Raw genomic sequence first — 18,100 nt, 5'->3', positions numbered from 1 at the left:
TGTCATGGTACCATTAAGGAACGAAATAGCCAGTACCACACACCATTAGTGACAGGTTATTATTTATAAAATGTTATAGATAGCTTTTATATACCTCAGAAGTCAAGTAGATAAAAATTAAATAACTATTATATCAGAACAGTGGGACAGCTTACCTAACATACAGAGAGTATATAGCCTTTGGTATATTAGGTACCCAATAAACAGAAACCAGATCATCTTTCCACATATCCATTCCTTCCTATTCATTCCTTCCTTCCTCCCTTCCCTTCTTTCCTCTCCCTCTCTCCACCCTCCCCCTCCCACCCTCCCCCTCTCCTTTCCATTCTCTCCCTCTTTCCTTTCTTTCCTTCCTTTTTTCCCCGACTTTATTCCCTTCCATTTATTTATTTATCCATCCGTCTATTTTTGTATCGTGTTAAGTGACAGTCTCTAAGTAATAGGAGAAAACTCAGACTAGAAATTAAATAGAAAAGGGTAAAAGAAAGATCTGATTGCTTGGCAACCATTACAACTTCTAACATTCAGAAAATAAAAGATGAGAATACACATCATTTCTTAAAGACAGTGGAAGTATTGTGTAGACCAAAACATTTAGATGTAAACAAAGGGTGAAATATAAGGAAGTGCATATTCTTAAATTCTGTTTTGTAAAAAAATAGAAAGGAGATAATGTTATATAAACATTTAGCCAAAGAATGAAACAGTAAAATAAAGGAATCATTAAATATAAAAACAAGAAAAGGATAAAGAAAATACAGATTTGATTGATATGGCCAAAAGTAAATTTTGAAAAGTCTACTAAAAAATTTCTAATAGTCAAAACTGATCTAGGTAAAAAGGGAAATCAGGTCACATAAAACACTAGGAATGTGAAATAACATTGTTATAAATATGGAGGCACTTATATACCACAGTAACAGGTGCAGGTTTCTAATAAACTTGAAAAGATGGATGAAATTTATATAGTAAAATATTTAAATAGTAAAATATTAATTATTAAAAATTGTTTTTGAAGAAGCTGGATCAACGTAAGTAGACTACTAGACTTAGTAGAAATAAGAAAAATAACCAGGTCTAGATAATTTTATAGACATTCTACCAAACCTTTAAGGAACATACATCATTTCTGTGTTCCAGAGCTAAGACTTTGTACAGCTAGAATAACCCCGATACCAAACTAGACGTGGCCAGCACAGACGAAATCAGACCAAAACATTTGAAAAAAGTCCTTTATCATTCATTATATAAAATTACGTTTTTTTAAGGAGTGAACTAAAATAACGTTAATTGGATAAAGAAATGCTGACTCTACTTATCAGCAAAACATCAGAAACCTCATCAACATCAGAAAAGTGCCCTCTAAAACTTGTATTATTCTTTCTTATTCACAATCTCTAGAAGATGAGTGTGGAAATAGGTGTTTTACCAAAAAATGAAAACAACCAAAAAAGCCCCACTAACGTATTTTTCGGTTTTGTTTTGGAAGTTCTAGCCAGTGCACTGAGCAATAAAAATAATTAAAAGATATGAGCATTGAGAAGAAAAAACAAATATTTTTGCAAACGGGATTATGTACTCAAAAAAATCCAAGCAAACAAAAACTACTGGAAACAATAACAGGAAATCAGTAGGAGAAAAAAAATTTATGTATCAACTGCAACCAATAAAATGATAGGTTACAAGGATAGAGATCTCATTCACCAGAGAAAAGGTAAACACTATAAAAAAATACATGAGATTATAAAGAAAACAGACAAAAAAATACATCTAAACATTATATAAGCTCTCTGATGTGGTTTTTGTTTTCATTGTATTCTATAAATTCTCCTCAGTCAGTTTTTAAACTATTTTGAAAAGCTATTAGGATTGATATTTGTAATTATTATTTACCTTCTATTAATAATTCATTTTCTTTTTACATTTGTAAACAGATATTTTGCCTCCATGGTGGCCTCTCTCCATCCATAGATACACTGGATCATATAAGAGCCCTGGATCGTTTGCAGGAAGTTCCACATGAGGTAAACGTAGTTTTAATTAAAAGAAAAATTATAACAACTTTGTGGTAAATCTAAATTAGTTAAATATGACTGCTAATAATATATAACATGTACCTGATTTTCTTGGCCAGGGCCCAATGTGTGATCTTTTATGGTCAGATCCAGATGATCGTGGTGGGTGGGGTATTTCACCACGCGGTGCTGGCTACACATTTGGACAAGACATTTCTGAAACATTTAACCATGCCAATGGTCTCACACTGGTTTCTCGTGCTCACCAACTTGTAATGGAGGTAGGTCCTTTTCCTACAAGATGATGATCTTTATTTCAAATAAATACATATGTCTATAATAAAGCCTTCATGACTTAGAATTTCAGAATCATTCCTCACCATTACCTAAGTGAAAGGAAAACTCGGCTCGTTTTAGCAAATAGGGAAAGTACTAGTTGGCTAGAGCAAAATTATAACTCACTTTTGAAGTTAATTTAGACTTAGAGAAAAGTTGCAAAAATAGTACCAAAAAAACTCCCTTGTAACCTACAGTCAGATTCCTCAAGTATAAGTATTTCAATATTTGCTTTGTCATTATCTCTCCCTTCCTGTCCCCCTTCCCCCACACATTACTTTCTTTTGAACTGTTTAAATGTCCATTGTAGATATGTTCCTTTACCCCCAAATTTCATGTGAATTTTATAAATATAAGAACTTTTCTTTTATGCAGCCACAGTGTAGTTATCACAGTCAGGAAATTTGCATTGATGTAGTACTATTATCTAAACACTTTATTCAGATTCAGATTTCGATTATCTCACTAATGCCCTTTATGGCAAAATTTAATTGAATGTGTATAATCTAATCCAGGATCATGCTGCATTCATTCTCCTTTGATATGGAAATAATTCCTCAGATTTTCTTTGTTTTGCATAATCTTGACATTTTTTAAGTGTGTAAGCAATTTTATTTTGTAGAAACATCCTTCCTTAATGGTTTTTTGTTTCCTTATGATAATAGATTCAGGATATGCATTTTTGGCAGGCATACCACATAATGATGATGTGTCCTTTTCAGTGCATCATATCAGAGATCATAAAATTTATTTATCCTACTGCTGGTGGCTTTAACGTGGATCAGTTAGTTAAGGTAGTGCCTGTTAGATTTCTCCACTGTGATGCAACTATTTTGTAAATACTAAGGAAATATAAGTAGAATATAATCCTTCTAAACTAGTTTAGAGTGGCTTCAAAATGTTAGGGAAAACTTCACAAACCTAGTAGAGGCAAGAGGAGGGGTGAGAACATAATAAATAAAGATCATAAATTCTTACAGTAAAGATAAATCTAATTATATCGGTAATCATAAGAAACATTAAATGGATGAAAATGTTTACTTCCTTAAAAGACAGAGACTCTAAGACAATCAAAATTCAGCTGTTTTGGGGGAGATGTATCTTAAACATAATGACATTACAGAATAGAAGTAGAGGGATGGAAAGTGATGATCAATTAGATAATTAACCCAAATACAGCTAATAATATGAATTAGAATAGGCTCTAAGACAAAAAGTATAATTCGAAATATAAAAAGGTCATTACTGATGAAAACTGGCCCAGTTCTCTGGGAGGCAATAATTCTAAATTTGTACTTAACCTAATAATAGATTTAAAATATATAAAGTAAAAATTGATGACACAATTTACAGGGAAAAAACTGAGAAATCTACTGTCATGGTGGGAGAAATTTGAGTACACATCCTACCCACAATCTCAAGCATTGATTAAGCTGAAACAAAGCAGTTACTGATTAATGTAATAAAATGTTTTATTAATGTAATAAAATGTTGTGCCCTACAGTTAAGTATTCAGTGCAGGTGTACGATATTAAAGATAGATACTGTGTAAGGTAACTTAGAAGACTGCATTTCCCCAAAATATACTTATAATTTTTAAGTTTAGTTTTCTAAACTTCTCTGTGTTAAGATTACAATTTTATACTGAAGTACTGATTTTTTTTAATGTTGCAGGGATACAATTGGTGTCATGATCGGAATGTGGTAACCATTTTCAGTGCACCCAATTACTGTTATCGTTGTGGGAACCAGGCTGCTATCATGGAATTAGATGACACTTTAAAATATTCCTTGTAAGTAACTTTAAACTTAAATTGTATGCGATGACTTTTAGAAGGAAAATTTAAAATGTAGATTATTAAAATGAGAGGTAGAGCATTTCTACTTCTAGAATAATAGAAAGAGGAATGTGGCAAACCCTCTCCCCAACAAAAATAACTGGAGAAAATTATTTTAAACAAGTATTTCAAGTTTTTTGAAATAGTGCTAAGTATATATACAGCAAATAGAAATATATATATTTTAGAGAATCTATTAAATCTTAGTAATAACAGCCTGACTCCGTGGAATTTGATCCACAATGTACTCCCTCCCTCTAGTCCTAGATCCCTTGTATGGAAACTACTCCAGGTACTGTCTCCTTCCCAGTCTAGGGCTATGGTGTCACCCCCAGGGGTTCAGGTGCTAGCATATTTCAAGCAGGCTGAGATTATCTTCCCTTAACTAGCTCCTAGGGTGGAAGCTTTACTCTTGGCGTGCATGTCAGGCAGAGAATGCTGGGTTCACAGTGTTCTTGCCCCAGTGTCTGCTCATAGAATGGGGTGTCACTAAGAAGTGAGTAAAGGTGGTCAAAATTACAAATTTCTAGTTATAAAATAACTCATGGGGATGTGTAATGTTCAACATGGCGATTATAGTTAATAATACTGTATTGTATATTTGAAAGTTGCTGAGAGAATAGATCTTAACAGTTCTCATCACAAGAGAAAAATTTATAACTATGTATGGTGATGGATATTAATTAGAAATACTGTGCTGATTGTTTTGCAGTATATACATTTATCAAATCATGTTGTACACCTGAAAATAATATATGTCAATTTTATCTCAGAAAGAAAACAAGTTGCAGGACCTAGCTCACACTAGCTCAGCAAAAAGAAAAATAAATTAAAATAATGGGGAAAAATAATTGGTCCACCAAACCAACCCACCACAGCTCCAGAGCTGTGGCATAGAAGTTTCACTCATGGTGAGAGGCAGAACAAAAAGTTTTTCAGCTCTGCCTGAGGGGACTGATATTACTTAGAACAGAGGGTGGAGAATTCCAAGCCTAAGTATTTTGTTGAAAACAATGGGTATCATGGTAGAGACCAGTTAAGAGGGCTCTCATAGCTCCCATGATAATAGTAGCAACAAGCAAAAGATCAGAGCAAGGAGAATTTTAACAGATAAAGACAATGAAGAAAAATGAGTAGAGCCTCAAGAAATATTGGACACCTTTAAGGATACTGATGTAAGTGTAATGGGAGTTCCAGAAGGAAAGGAGAGAGAGAAGGAGACAGAGTATTTGAAGAAATCATGGCTGAAAACGTCTCAGATTTGATGGTAAACATTAATTTGCACACCCAAGAAGCTCCATAAACTCTTAACTTATATAAATTCAAAGATATCCATATCCAGACACATCATGGTCAAGATGCTAAAAGTCTAAAAGAAGAAACCTTCAAAGCAGTAAGAGAAAACTGACTTACAAAAGGGATCTTGAATAAGATAAGCTGACATCAGAAAGGCATTGGAACAGAATATTCATTCAAAGTGCTGACAATAGAAAACTCAACCAAGAATCTTACATCCAGCAAAACTTGAAAATGAATGCGAAAGAACGATGTCCTCATTAAAAAATTGAGAAAATTGAATGCTAGCAGACCTTCCATAGAAGAAATAATAGAGACTGACTACTTTAGGCTGCAAGCAAATAACATAAGAAAGTAAATCAACTGAGCTTGCACATGTGAGCACACAGTGGTAATTGTAAAAGAGTACAACTGCATCATCTTAACTGATTTAAAAACCAGTTGCATAACACAGTATGTATATATTAGTAGTATAGTTGAACTTAAAGGAAATGTAATAAATAGAGATGTAGTATATTTGACAGTAACAGAACAGAGGAGGTGGGTGGGAAATGAAGTAAGGAAGTGACACCAGATGGTAACTTGAATCCTAAGGAAGAATATGAAGAAAATAAAAAGGTTAATATAGCAAAATCTATAAATATATATTTGGTCTCCTTTCTCAGCTTTTTTAAGGTCATGAGGTTATGTAAAGTAATTATGATGATTATAATTTTAGGTTTTTAACTTAGATATGTATATAATATCAGTAGCAAAAGAAGGATGGAGAATGGAAAGGAGTTAAACTTATATTGGAGTAAATTTCTGTAATGCACTAGAATTAAGTTAGTATAAATCAGAAATAGAATTTCATGTTGTGTATCGTAAGCTTTAGAGCAACCAATAATAAAATAATTGTAAAGTTATTAAAAGAGTTTAAATGGTGCAATGGACAATATCCCTTTAACAAAAGAAAGCAGTTAAAGCAGGACAGATATTTTTTTAAATGGCAGGTTTAAATTCACTTATATCCATAATATTAAATGTGAGTGGTTTAAGCAACAAAGTCAAAAGGCAGATATTATCAGATTGCATTTTTTTAAGTGTATAGTTTTATAATATCTACAGGAAACATAATTTAGGTTCAAAAATACAAATAGGTTAAAAGTAAAATGGTGAAAAAAGATATACCATACAAGCAGCAACCACAAGAGTACTGACTGGACTGGATGCACTAATAACAGAATAGATTTCAAAACTGCTACTAGGCATAAAGAACATTTCATAATGATAAATGAGCCACACCGTTAGGACGATATATCAATTACGAATATATGCACTTAACAACAGATCCCTAAAATATATGAAGTAAAACGAACAGAATTGAAGGGAGGCATAGACAGTTCAACAATAATAGTTGAAGACTTTATTGTGCCACTTTCAATAATAGAACTATGCAGAAGATTGGCAAAGCAATAGAAGACTTGAGGAACACTGTTAACTGTACCTAACGTCTACAGAACACTGTAACCAACAACAGCAGAATAGAGTCTTCTCAAATACACATGGAACATTCTCCAGGATTGACTATATGCTGGGCAATAAACCAAGTCTCGATACATTTAAGAAGCTTGGATTTGCAAAGTATGTTCTACAGACACAATGTAGTAAAATTAGAAATCAACAGAAGGAAAATTTATAAATATCTGGAAGTTAACATTCCTCAGTAACCTGTGGGTCAAAGAAGAAATCACAAAGGAAGTAAGAAAATACTTAGAGATGAATGAAAGTAAAAACACAGTGTACCAAAACTTAGGAGATACAGCGAAAGCAGTGTTTTCAAGAAAATTTATAGTTGTAAATTTCTATATTAAAAATCAAGAAAAATCTCAGTAACCTAACTTTATACCTACTAGAAAAAGAAAAGCAAACTAAACCTGGTGCAAGCACTTGGAAGGAAAGTTTTGTGTGAAAATAAAATAGTAGAAAAACAATGAAGAAAATCAACATCCAAAAGTTGAAAAGCCTGAACTAAACTGGCTAAGAAAAAAGAGTGAAGACATGTTACCAAAATAACTACAGACCTTACTGAAATAAAAAGAATTGTGAGGGGATATAGTGAATAACTATATGGTAACATATAGTTATTAGGTAACTTGAATGAAATGGAAAAATTCCTAAAAAGACAAAAATTACCACAACTGACTCAATTAGAAATAGAATATCTGAGGACCTGTAGCAAGTGAAGAAATTGAATTCGTAATTTTAAAACTTACCCACAAAGAAAAGCCCAGGCCCAGTTGGCTTCTCTGGTGAATTGACCAAATGTTTAAAAAGGAATTGATACCAGTCCTTTCACAAATACCTGCAAAATACAGAAGAGAGATTACTTCCCAGTTCATTCTTTGAGGCCTATATACTACAGACCAATACTCTTAATGTATATAGTTGCAAACAGCTGCAACAACATATTAGCAAACCAAATTCAGCAATGTATAAAAAGGATGATACACCGTGGTCAAGTGGGATTTATCCCAGGAATGCAAAGTTGGTTCAAAATATGAAAGTCAGTGTAGAATACCATATTAATAGAATAAAGGGCACAAACAACATGATCATCTCAGTAAAGCAAGAAAAAGTGCTGTCAAAATCCAACAACCTTTCATAATAAAAATACTCAACAAACTAGTCAAAGAAGGGGGAATGTCTTCCAACCTGATAAAGAGCATCTATAAAAAAACTCATAGCTAACATCATTCTTAGTAATGAAAAACTGAACATTTTCCCTCTAAAATCTATACTAAAACAAGCATGTCTACTCTCATCATCTCCATTTAACTGATAATATTGTAAACCTTTTATGCCAGGCACTGAATCAGACATTTTATCTGCTTATTTTCACCATAGCTCTGCGAGGTAATTTCATGGCGAACACCTACAATGACTTGTCCAGAGTCATTCCAATCAACATTGATTTGCTTGCTTGCAAATTCAAATCCTTTAACTATTTGGGTTTTGTTTTTGTTTTGTTTTTGCTATATATAGCCTTCAGTTTGACCCAGCACCTCGTCGTGGAGAGCCTCATGTTACCCGGCGCACCCCAGACTACTTCCTGTAAATTCCTCCAAGGAAAACCTGCCTTTGTATGTGGAAGTATACCTGGCTTTTTAAATATATATTTAGAAACAAAACAAAAAGCAACAGTAATCTGTGTGTTTCTGTAACAAAATGAGATCTATCTTGGCATTAAACTGTATCATGGACCAAAATGTGCCATACTAATGACAAGCATTTAGCACAATTTGAGACTGTACAACACTATGTTCTAGATCAGTCAGTCTTAACAGTTTGCCTGCTGTGTTTGTAGTAACCATTTTCCTCTGGACTATTCAAGCAAAAAAGGTAACTAACTCCTTCATCTCTTTTTTGCACTTATTTGGAAATTTTAGTTATAGTGTTTAACTGGCATGGATTAATAGAGTTGGAGTTTTATTTTTAAGAAAAATTCACAAGCTCATTTTCACTTAATCCATTACCTTTTATTTTATTGAAATGTATAACTGAAGGAAAGATTCTTTTTGGGAGTATGTTGTCATAACATTTAAACTAAATTACTGTTTTATGTTGATCTGCATATTTCTGTATATTTGTCATGACAATGCTTGCATTCTGTTTGGTGTACTGAGCAAATAAACTTTTCATTTTAAACAAAAATGTTGATTTACTGTGGTACACTTGAAAGTTTTACTGTTTTAAAACGATATAAAATCTCTTGACTTGTAATAAACAATTGTGTTGAGGTTATTTAAATTAATGTCCTTTGTATAGGGCTTATTTTCATAAGAAAATAATTCAAATAGTACCTGTTAACTTTTAGACCATTAAAAAAGCCATTCTTATTTCTAAACATCATTTCATTAGGTAATTCGTATTAATGTATTCATGTTGTTAACTAGAATTGTATGCTAAAACTAGAGTATTATATAGCTGGGAAGAATCTTTTAAAAACACAAATAGATGTTATTTTATCTTTACCTTTTGATCTAGAAATGAGAATAAATTAATATCTGACAGTTTAATAGGAATAGTACTATTCAAATATATGTATAATATAAATTCCAAATAGTAGATAAGAAAATACAGTATCAGTGTGGGGAGTAAAGGTAGAGTGGAAGACATGAGAGAAAACTAAAATTTTTAAGTCTGTCTTTACGTAAGAAAATGAGATGGTAGAAATAAGTATAAATATCTCAAAATTATAGTAAATATAAATGGACTGAATTCTCTAGTTAAAAGAGAAAGGGTCAGATTTAATTAATTTATTTTTTATTTATTTTTTAAGCCAAGCTATACACTGATTACAAGACACACACCAAAAATAAAGTGATTTGGATAGGTTGAAAATAAAAAGACACAAGACACACCAAAAATAAAGTGATTTGGATAGGTTGAAAATAAAAAGACTAGGCCAAGAAGATACTAAACAAAGGAAACCTGGAGTAGTTTTATTATTATTAAAATAGACTTTGGGACAAAATTTATAAACAGGATCAATACAAATAAAGTTAGACTTAACTCACAATTTTAAACCCCTATGCATATACCAAAATAGCCTTCATATGTTAAAAACAATCCTTAGAAATGCAGAGGCAAGTTGACAAGTTTTCATTACAATGGCAGATTTCAACTTGCTTCTCTATTAAGTCAAAAGATGCAGAAGATTTAAATAATACATTCTAAGTAGATTGACCTAAAGAACGTGTAGTTCTTTGTACCCTAACAACACACATTCTTGTCAAGTTTATATGTTGACATTTATTAAAATTTGCAATTATTAAGTCAAAAACTTTCAAAAAATTGATACACAACACCATATTCTCTGACTACAATGCATTTAATTTAGAGGTCAATAGCAAAACTAATTTTTAGAAATACCTATCTTGAAATTAACGAGGGTCAAAGATGAAATAAAGGAAATTTAAGTTATATAAAATAGAATTTAGAAAAACTGAATGGTTATTAAACTACGTATAAAAATGTGTGAACAAAACATCTAGAATAGCGAAATTTTGAAAAATAAGAACAAAATACATTCACTTCCTTATGTCAAAATTTAATATACAACTAGTTTTCAAGATAGTATAGTACCGGTATAAACATAAACATACATCAATGGACAGAATTAAGAGCACAGAAGTAAATGCTTAATATTTATAATCATCTTTCAAAAAAGTGGCAATTTAGGTGAAAACACAGTGTAAGTATATATATGCTTTATTGTTAAAATGTACAACTGAAACTGGATTTCGTTAACCAGTGTCACCATAAAAAAAAAAGTGGCAATTCATTGAGGGAGGATTGTTCAACAAATGATGTTAGGACAATTACATATCCACATGCAAAAGGATGAACTTAAGTGCTTACCTCCTACCATACAAAAACAGTCGCTAAAAAGGTCATAGACGTAAACATAAGAGCTAATACAAACTTCCACAAGAAAACAACCCCTTTGAGACCATGGATTAGGCAAAGATTTCTTAGATAATACCAAAAGAATGGTCTGTAAAATTTAAAAATTGATAAATTGAACTGCATTAAAATTTAAAACTTTTGTGCTTCGAAGGATAGAATTAAATGAAAAGAATATATTGCAAGAAAATATTTGCAAAACATCTGATAAAGGACTGTATCCAGACTTAAAAAAAAAACTCATCAGTCGATAACCAAAAAAACATGGGCAGAAGATGGGAATAGATGTTTCACTAAAGACATACAAATGGCTGATAAGTACACAAAAAGATCAACATCGTTGGTCATTAAGGAAATATAAACTAAAAGCATAATTGAGATAATATTTCACACATATTAGAAAGGCTATAATAAATAAGCCCTTATTAACATGAATGTGGAGAAACGGGAGCTTTCATACATTGCTATCAAAAAGTGTAAAATGGTACAGCCTCTTTCCGAAACTGTTGGCAGCTTCTTAAATGTAACCTTATGATGCAACAATTCCACTCCTATATATCTACCCAAGAGAAATTCAAACACATGTTCACATAAAGACATGCATGCAAGTGTTTATAGCAACATTAATTATAATAGCAAAAAGGCGGAAACAACCTAACCGTTTAACAGCTGTAGAATAGATAAAATGTTATATTCATACAGTTGTAAACTACCATTAATAAAAAAGAATGAACTGAAACATATTACAACACAGATGAACTTCAAAGCATGCTAATGAAAGAAGCCAAACAGGAGAAACTGTTATTTGATTCCATTTATATGGAATGTCCAGAAAAGGGGAATTTATAGATGGAAATAGGTTAGTGGTTGCCTGGGGCTGACTTGGGGGGAATGAAATTTAATTGTAAATGGGCATTAGGGATCTCCCTGGAATGATGTTCTAAAACTTATGGCCACGGTTGCCCCATTTGGTAAATTTACCAAATATCTTTGAGTTGTACTCTTAAATTGGGAAAATTTTACATGTAAAATATACCCTAGTGAAGCTGTTCAAAGAACAAAACTTGTGCAATGCAACCAAGCCAATCTTTAGAGGGAAATTTATAACTAATTGCTTGTTTTGTAACAGAAAAAGCTAGATGAGCAAATTGCTTACTATTTCATAAAAGTTAAAAGATTAAGAACAAATGACAAAATAAAAGATGGTACTTGAAAAGACTAATAAAAACATTTAGAAGGCACAAATAAAAGTGTGAATTAAGAAGATACTATGAATAACATTTGCCAGTAAATTTGAAAACAGAAGTAATGAGCAAATTACTAGGCTATTTTGACTTTACCAAGCTGACTCAAGAATAAATGGAGTCTAAATACTTGTTACTGCTAAAGAAGTTGATTCACTCATATCTTAAAAAGAATATACTAGATACCAATGTTCATGATAGGTTATTCACAATAGCCAAAAGGTTAGGAACAACCCAGATTTCCTTCAGCAGACTAAAGGATTAACAAAATGTGGTATATACATAAAATGGACTATTCAGCCATCAAAAGGAAGGAAATTATGATATATGCTACAACATGGGTGAAACTTGAAGATATGCTAAGTGCAGCAAACTAGACAAAAAGACAAATGTATATAATTTCACTTATATAAGGTACCCAGAATAGACAAATTCATAGAGACAGAAAATGGATTAGAGGTTACCAGGGGCTGGAAGGAGGGGCAGGAGGGAATGGGGAGTTATATAATGGGTAGAGTTTGTCTGGGATGTTGAAAAAGTTCTGGAAATAGTGGTGATGGCTTTGCAACATTGTAAATGTACTTCATGCCACTGAATTGTACACCTGGTAAATTTTATTACATGTATTTTTTACCACAAGTGAAAAAAAATTAGAATCAACTTCTTATATTCACACGGCAGGCAGGGGGGTGGGGGGCGCCAGCTGGAATTTTAAGCAGGGTTGTATTAAGTATCACTTTGGGGAGAAAAGAGTCTTCCAGTCCATGGAGATGATGGTGTATACCGCCTTTGAATCTTCCTTAAATTCCCTCAACAATGTATTATAATATTTGGTGTAGAAATCTTACCATCTAACTATATTTGATTTTAAATGTTGTAAATGATCCTTTTCTTCCAATTTTATTATCTAATTGTTTATTGATAGAGATAAAAGTGATTTTTAAAATATGCTTATATCCAGTAGCCATACTAAATACACTTAATTCTTATAATTATCAGATATTACTTTGTTTTTTTTTATTACACGATCATGTTGTTTCTGAATACAAAGCTTATTTCTTCCTAATCTTTATGATTTTTTTTGTTTCATATTGCGTTAACTAAGACAACCAATATTTCATGTTATCTGTGGGGTTTTTGATGGTACTTATACCCTATCACTGTTTCTTTTAGGCAGCATATAGTTGAGACTTTCATTTTTTAAATCCAGTCTAACACTCTATCTTTAACTGAGGATGTTAAGACCATTACATTTTTAATGTGATTATTGCTGTGATTAGTTTAACTGTCATCTTGCTATTTGTTTTCTATTTGTCTCATGCATTTTTTTCTTAATTTTTTTCTTTTGGATTAATCGAATATTTTATATTCCATTTATCTCCTGATTGGCTTATTAACTATACCTCTTTGTTACTTCAGTGGTTGCTTTAGGATTTGTGGCACACATCTTTAACTTACAGTCTACCTTCAAGTAATATATTTAGTATAAGGACCTTGTAAGAGTATACTTTCTTTTATCCCCTCTCAAACTTTGTGCTACTGTTGTCATGTATTTGCTTTTTTACATTTATTAAAAATCCTCTATAGCATTTTATTTGAATGTTAGATTATTATTTAAAGGGATTTAAATAATAAGGAAAAAACATGTATTTACTCATGATTATATATATACTATTTCCAGTGCTCTTCATGCTTTTGTATAGATTCGTATTTCCATCTGGTATAATTTTTCTTCTGCCTGAAAGACTTATTTGAATATTTCTTGTAGTACAAGTCTGCTGGTGATGAATTCCATGAGTAGAGGAGGATGGATTTTGCTTCTACTGCTTCTCCAGAAACAGTAGATCTTTGCCAGCATCCTGCGGCCATAGTATTTGGTGTACCACTGCCTGCGGGTTAAGACTTTGGCTCTGTAGGGGAGAAGGATCTCAAGAAACTAGTGGGGCTTTGAGCTTGTTCCTCCACAGCCACCATTCACCTCCTCCGAGGTCGCACCGAGGTCGGCTTTGTCTGGTCGTCTCCACCACTCTCCTCATGAACACCTGATGGAGGGTGATGGCGAAGAGCTCTCAGGTAAGTGGGAAATCCCTTTGTGTCTGAGGTTCCCAGTCAGGACTGGCTTCATGGCATGTGACCTGTGTAGTCACACACAGCCCCAGACATAGAAGGGGCTTGTGCTTGGTTTAACGCTGTGTTGTCACCATCTTGAATCCTTTTTTTAGCAAGGGTCCTGCATTTTCTTTTTGCACTAAGACTCACAAATTAAATAGCCAGTCCTGTTACAGGCAATGCAGTAGCCCACACTTGGCCTTTAAAATGTTAAAATCTTAGCTGAATTTTCCTTATCTGCTTGTATAGCAGCAGCCACCTTTTCTCCCATGCCCAGAAAGAGAAGACTGTCCTGTCTCTCCTTGAAGCAGTTTATTCCTCTTTGTAATTCAGTTTCTGTGATTGCTTTGCAGCCTCCACCATCTGAGAGCTCTGAAGTGTTATTTTTTAATATCAAACAGCTGTTTCTCGTCGTTAGGGTGGGAGAAACATTCTTTGCTCTGCATCCTAAATGGAAGTTTAAAACCGCTGTGGGGTTTAGAACTTATTTTTAGGACCTTAATTTTAGCAAGCAGAACAATGAAACTGATAAGGGCTAGGTCCCCCACCCGACTCCCCTTTTAAAGGGGAATGCCACATTTACAGTTCCCTGCAGAAAAAGATGGTTTTATGTTTTTTTAAATTTTTTTCTCCCCATAACAAAATACCCCTTAGTGTCACTGTCCTTATAGTAGAACAACCTAAAATGACATATGTTTTGATAACAGGCAGTTATCGTATTGTTAAACTCAAATGAGCAGATTTCCCACATCAGTCCCTTACAGTGAGAGAGTAAGTTTACAAATAAATAGAAATGAATAGAAACGAAGAGTAATAAGATTAAGGGAAATTTTTCTAAAGATGTGTGGCTTGTGCACTAGAGGTATGTAGGTTATGTAGTACCTTCCTGAGCATTTTGACTGCATACAATTTAGAATATTCTTTAGTATGGTTATGATGTAGGTCTTTAAACTTTTCAGTTTCATTCATTCACTGAAGTGTATTACTAAAAACATTAATACACAGGCTAAGTTGAAATAGGATTCAAGTTAGTTTTCCCTGGGGCTTTTTTTTAATCTAAAGCTATTTTAAATCAGCTTTCTTTAATCACTTGACAAATGTAAGTCTGCCCCTTTTTTATCTTAAGCCTGTTATCTTTTAACAGTTTACTATGGAAAATTACAAAAGTAGAAAGGAGTATCAAGGTACTTCAGTGTACCTTTTACTTTAATATTCACCTATATCCATAACTACTGTTTCCCCCCATTATTTTGAAGCAAATTTTGACCATAATTCCTCTCACATTGTAGTATGTTTCTTTAGAGATAAGGATTTTCTCTCCCTCTTTGCCTCCTCCTTTTTCTCCTAACCACAATACCATCATTAGACCTTGAAAAATAATTCCTTAGTCAAGTTTCTAGTTTTCCCAATTTATTGCAAGAAGACTACAGTATAAAAGGATTGTTAGCCAAGAATCCATAGATTTAAGCCATCCGTAGTTCCTTTCCCTAAACTCAGGGGAGAAATTAGCTTTTGTGGCCAAGGAAACAAGCATCTCTATTTTTAGCCTTGATAGCATTTTTTCTGTGTATTAGAGAAAACTGTATTGCCACGCAAAGAGATGGCCCTAGTGATTTTTTTGTTAGAAATTAGGAGGTGGGGAAGAACCTTTATTCCACCAATTTTAGGAACTATTTGTTAATTACTGAAATGTTGGCTTTTTAAAAGATAATTTTTTTAATGGTAATCATTTTCTTTAGTCAATATCCTTGGAAATGGATGTGGATGGACGGCTGAAAATAGAGCCTATGAAAGTCAATGATCAGAACAGGTAAATATGGAAATGTTTCTTTTTCTTTTTGCATTTCTATTTGCACTTGAGTATTTTTAAAAATAATGGAAGCTTACTGGATCATACCTCTAGCACACAAGCCACATATCCTTATTTAGAGAAAGGAACTCTGGTTAAGAGATAGCAACAGCTAGAGAAAGTGAAAGAACCTACCTGGAAAAGTAAAAGTCATTTTTTCTAAGGACATCTTAACATTGTTGAGAAATGCCCTGAATATTTCTTGTACTAGTTATCTATTGCCACAGAACAAACGTCCCCCAATGTTATAGCTTAAAACATTATTGCCTCCCACTGTTTCTGTGGGTCAGGAATCCTGGAGCAGCTTAGCTGGAGTGGTGCTGACTTTAAGGTCTCTCATTAGATTGCAGTCAAGGTGTTGGGCAGGCCTGCAGTCTGCATATGATTGAGGCTGGAGGATGAATTCCAAGCTCACTTAGGTACCTGTTGTCAGGATTCTGACAGTTCCGTGACACCTGTTACTCTCCACTGGGCTGCTAACAACATTGTTTCCATCAGAGTAATTGATAAGATGGAAAGGGGAGCAAAAAAATGGCAGTCCTTTATAATCTAATTGAAGAAGGGACATGTTTATAGTGAGTCCTTGAATAAGCTCATTTCATTATGACAGAAAAAAAGCTGGGGCCACTTCTTCTGTGGAGTTGGCACATTCTCCCCATGTCTGCATGGTTTTTCTCTGGGTACTCCAGTCTCCTTCCACATCCCAGGATGTGCACGTTAGGTTAATTGTGTGTCTAAATGATCCCATCTGAGTGAGTGTGGGTGTGTGTGAGTGCACCCGGCATCCTGTCCGGTGTGGGTTCCTGCCTTATGCCCCGAGCTAGGATAAGCTCCCACCACCCACGATCCTGAACTGGAATGAGTGGGGTTGGAAAATAATTATCTTGCTTGTTTTTCTTGTAGTACAAGTCTGCTGGTGATGAATTCCAGGAGTAGAGGAGGATGGATTTTGCTTCTACTGCTTCTCCAGAAACAGTAGATCTTTGCCAGCATCCTGCGGCCATAGTATTTGGTGTACCACTGCCTGCGGGTTAAGACTTTGGCTCTGTAGGGGAGAAGGATCTCAAGAAACTAGTGGGGCTTTGAGCTTGTTCCTCCACAGCCACCATTCACCTCCTCCGAGGTCGCACCGAGGTCGGCTTTGTCTGGTCGTCTCCACCACTCTCCTCATGAACACCTGACGGAGGGTGATGGCGAAGAGCTCTCAGGTAAGTGGGAAATCCCTTTGTGTCTGAGGTTCCCAGTCAGGACTGGCTTCATGGCATGTGACCTGTGTAGTCACACACAGCCCCAGACATAGAAGGGGCTTGTGCTTGGTTTAACGCTGTGTTGTCACCATCTTGAATCCTTTTTTTAGCAAGGGTCCTGCATTTTCTTTTTGCACTAAGACTCACAAATTAAATAGCCAGTCCTGTTACAAGCAATGCAGTAGCCCACACTTGGCCTTTAAAATGTTAAAATCTTAGCTGAATTTTCCTTATCTGCTTGTATAGCAGCAGCCACCTTTTCTCCCATGCCCAGAAAGAGAAGACTGTCCTGTCTCTCCTTGAAGCAGTTTATTCCTCTTTGTAATTCAGTTTCTGTGATTGCTTTGCAGCCTCCACCATCTGAGAGCTCTGAAGTGTTATTTTTTAATATCAAACAGCTGTTTCTCGTTGTTAGGGTGGGAGAAACATTCTTTGCTCTGCATCCTAAATGGAAGTTTAAAACCGCTGTGGGGTTTAGAACTTATTTTTAGGACCTTAATTTTAGCAAGCAGAACAATGAAACTGATAAGGGCTAGGTCCCCCACCCCACTCCCCTTTTAAAGGGGAATGCCACATTTACAGTTCCCTGCAGAAAAAGATGGTTTTATGTTTTTTTAAATTTTTTTCTCCCCATAACAAAATACCCCTTAGTGTCACTGTCCTTATAGTAGAACAACCTAAAATGACATATGTTTTGATAACAGGCAGTTATCGTATT

The 18,100-nt window shown here is 34.0% G+C and overlaps 1 protein-coding gene across 1 annotated transcript in view; it reads left to right on the top strand.

Moving 5' to 3' along the window:
• PPP2CB (protein phosphatase 2 catalytic subunit beta) overlaps positions 1-9,178 on the top strand; it is a 30,188-nt gene extending 21,010 nt beyond the window's left edge. Inside the window, exons 4-7 of the mRNA XM_011371957.1 lie at positions 1,935-2,024; positions 2,135-2,296; positions 4,026-4,144; positions 8,510-9,178. Of these exons, the coding sequence (XP_011370259.1) occupies positions 1,935-2,024; positions 2,135-2,296; positions 4,026-4,144; positions 8,510-8,582 (444 nt within the window). The 3' untranslated portion in view covers positions 8,583-9,178. The remainder of the gene's footprint in view (positions 1-1,934; positions 2,025-2,134; positions 2,297-4,025; positions 4,145-8,509) is intronic.
• The last annotated feature ends 8,922 nt before the right edge of the window (positions 9,179-18,100 follow it).

The sequence above is a fragment of the Pteropus vampyrus genome, unplaced genomic scaffold (genome assembly GCF_000151845.1).
Source record: "Pteropus vampyrus isolate Shadow unplaced genomic scaffold, Pvam_2.0 Scaffold8, whole genome shotgun sequence".
NCBI classification, from domain to species: Eukaryota; Metazoa; Chordata; class Mammalia; order Chiroptera; family Pteropodidae; genus Pteropus; species Pteropus vampyrus.
This window is presented reverse-complemented; position numbering and strand designations above follow the sequence as displayed.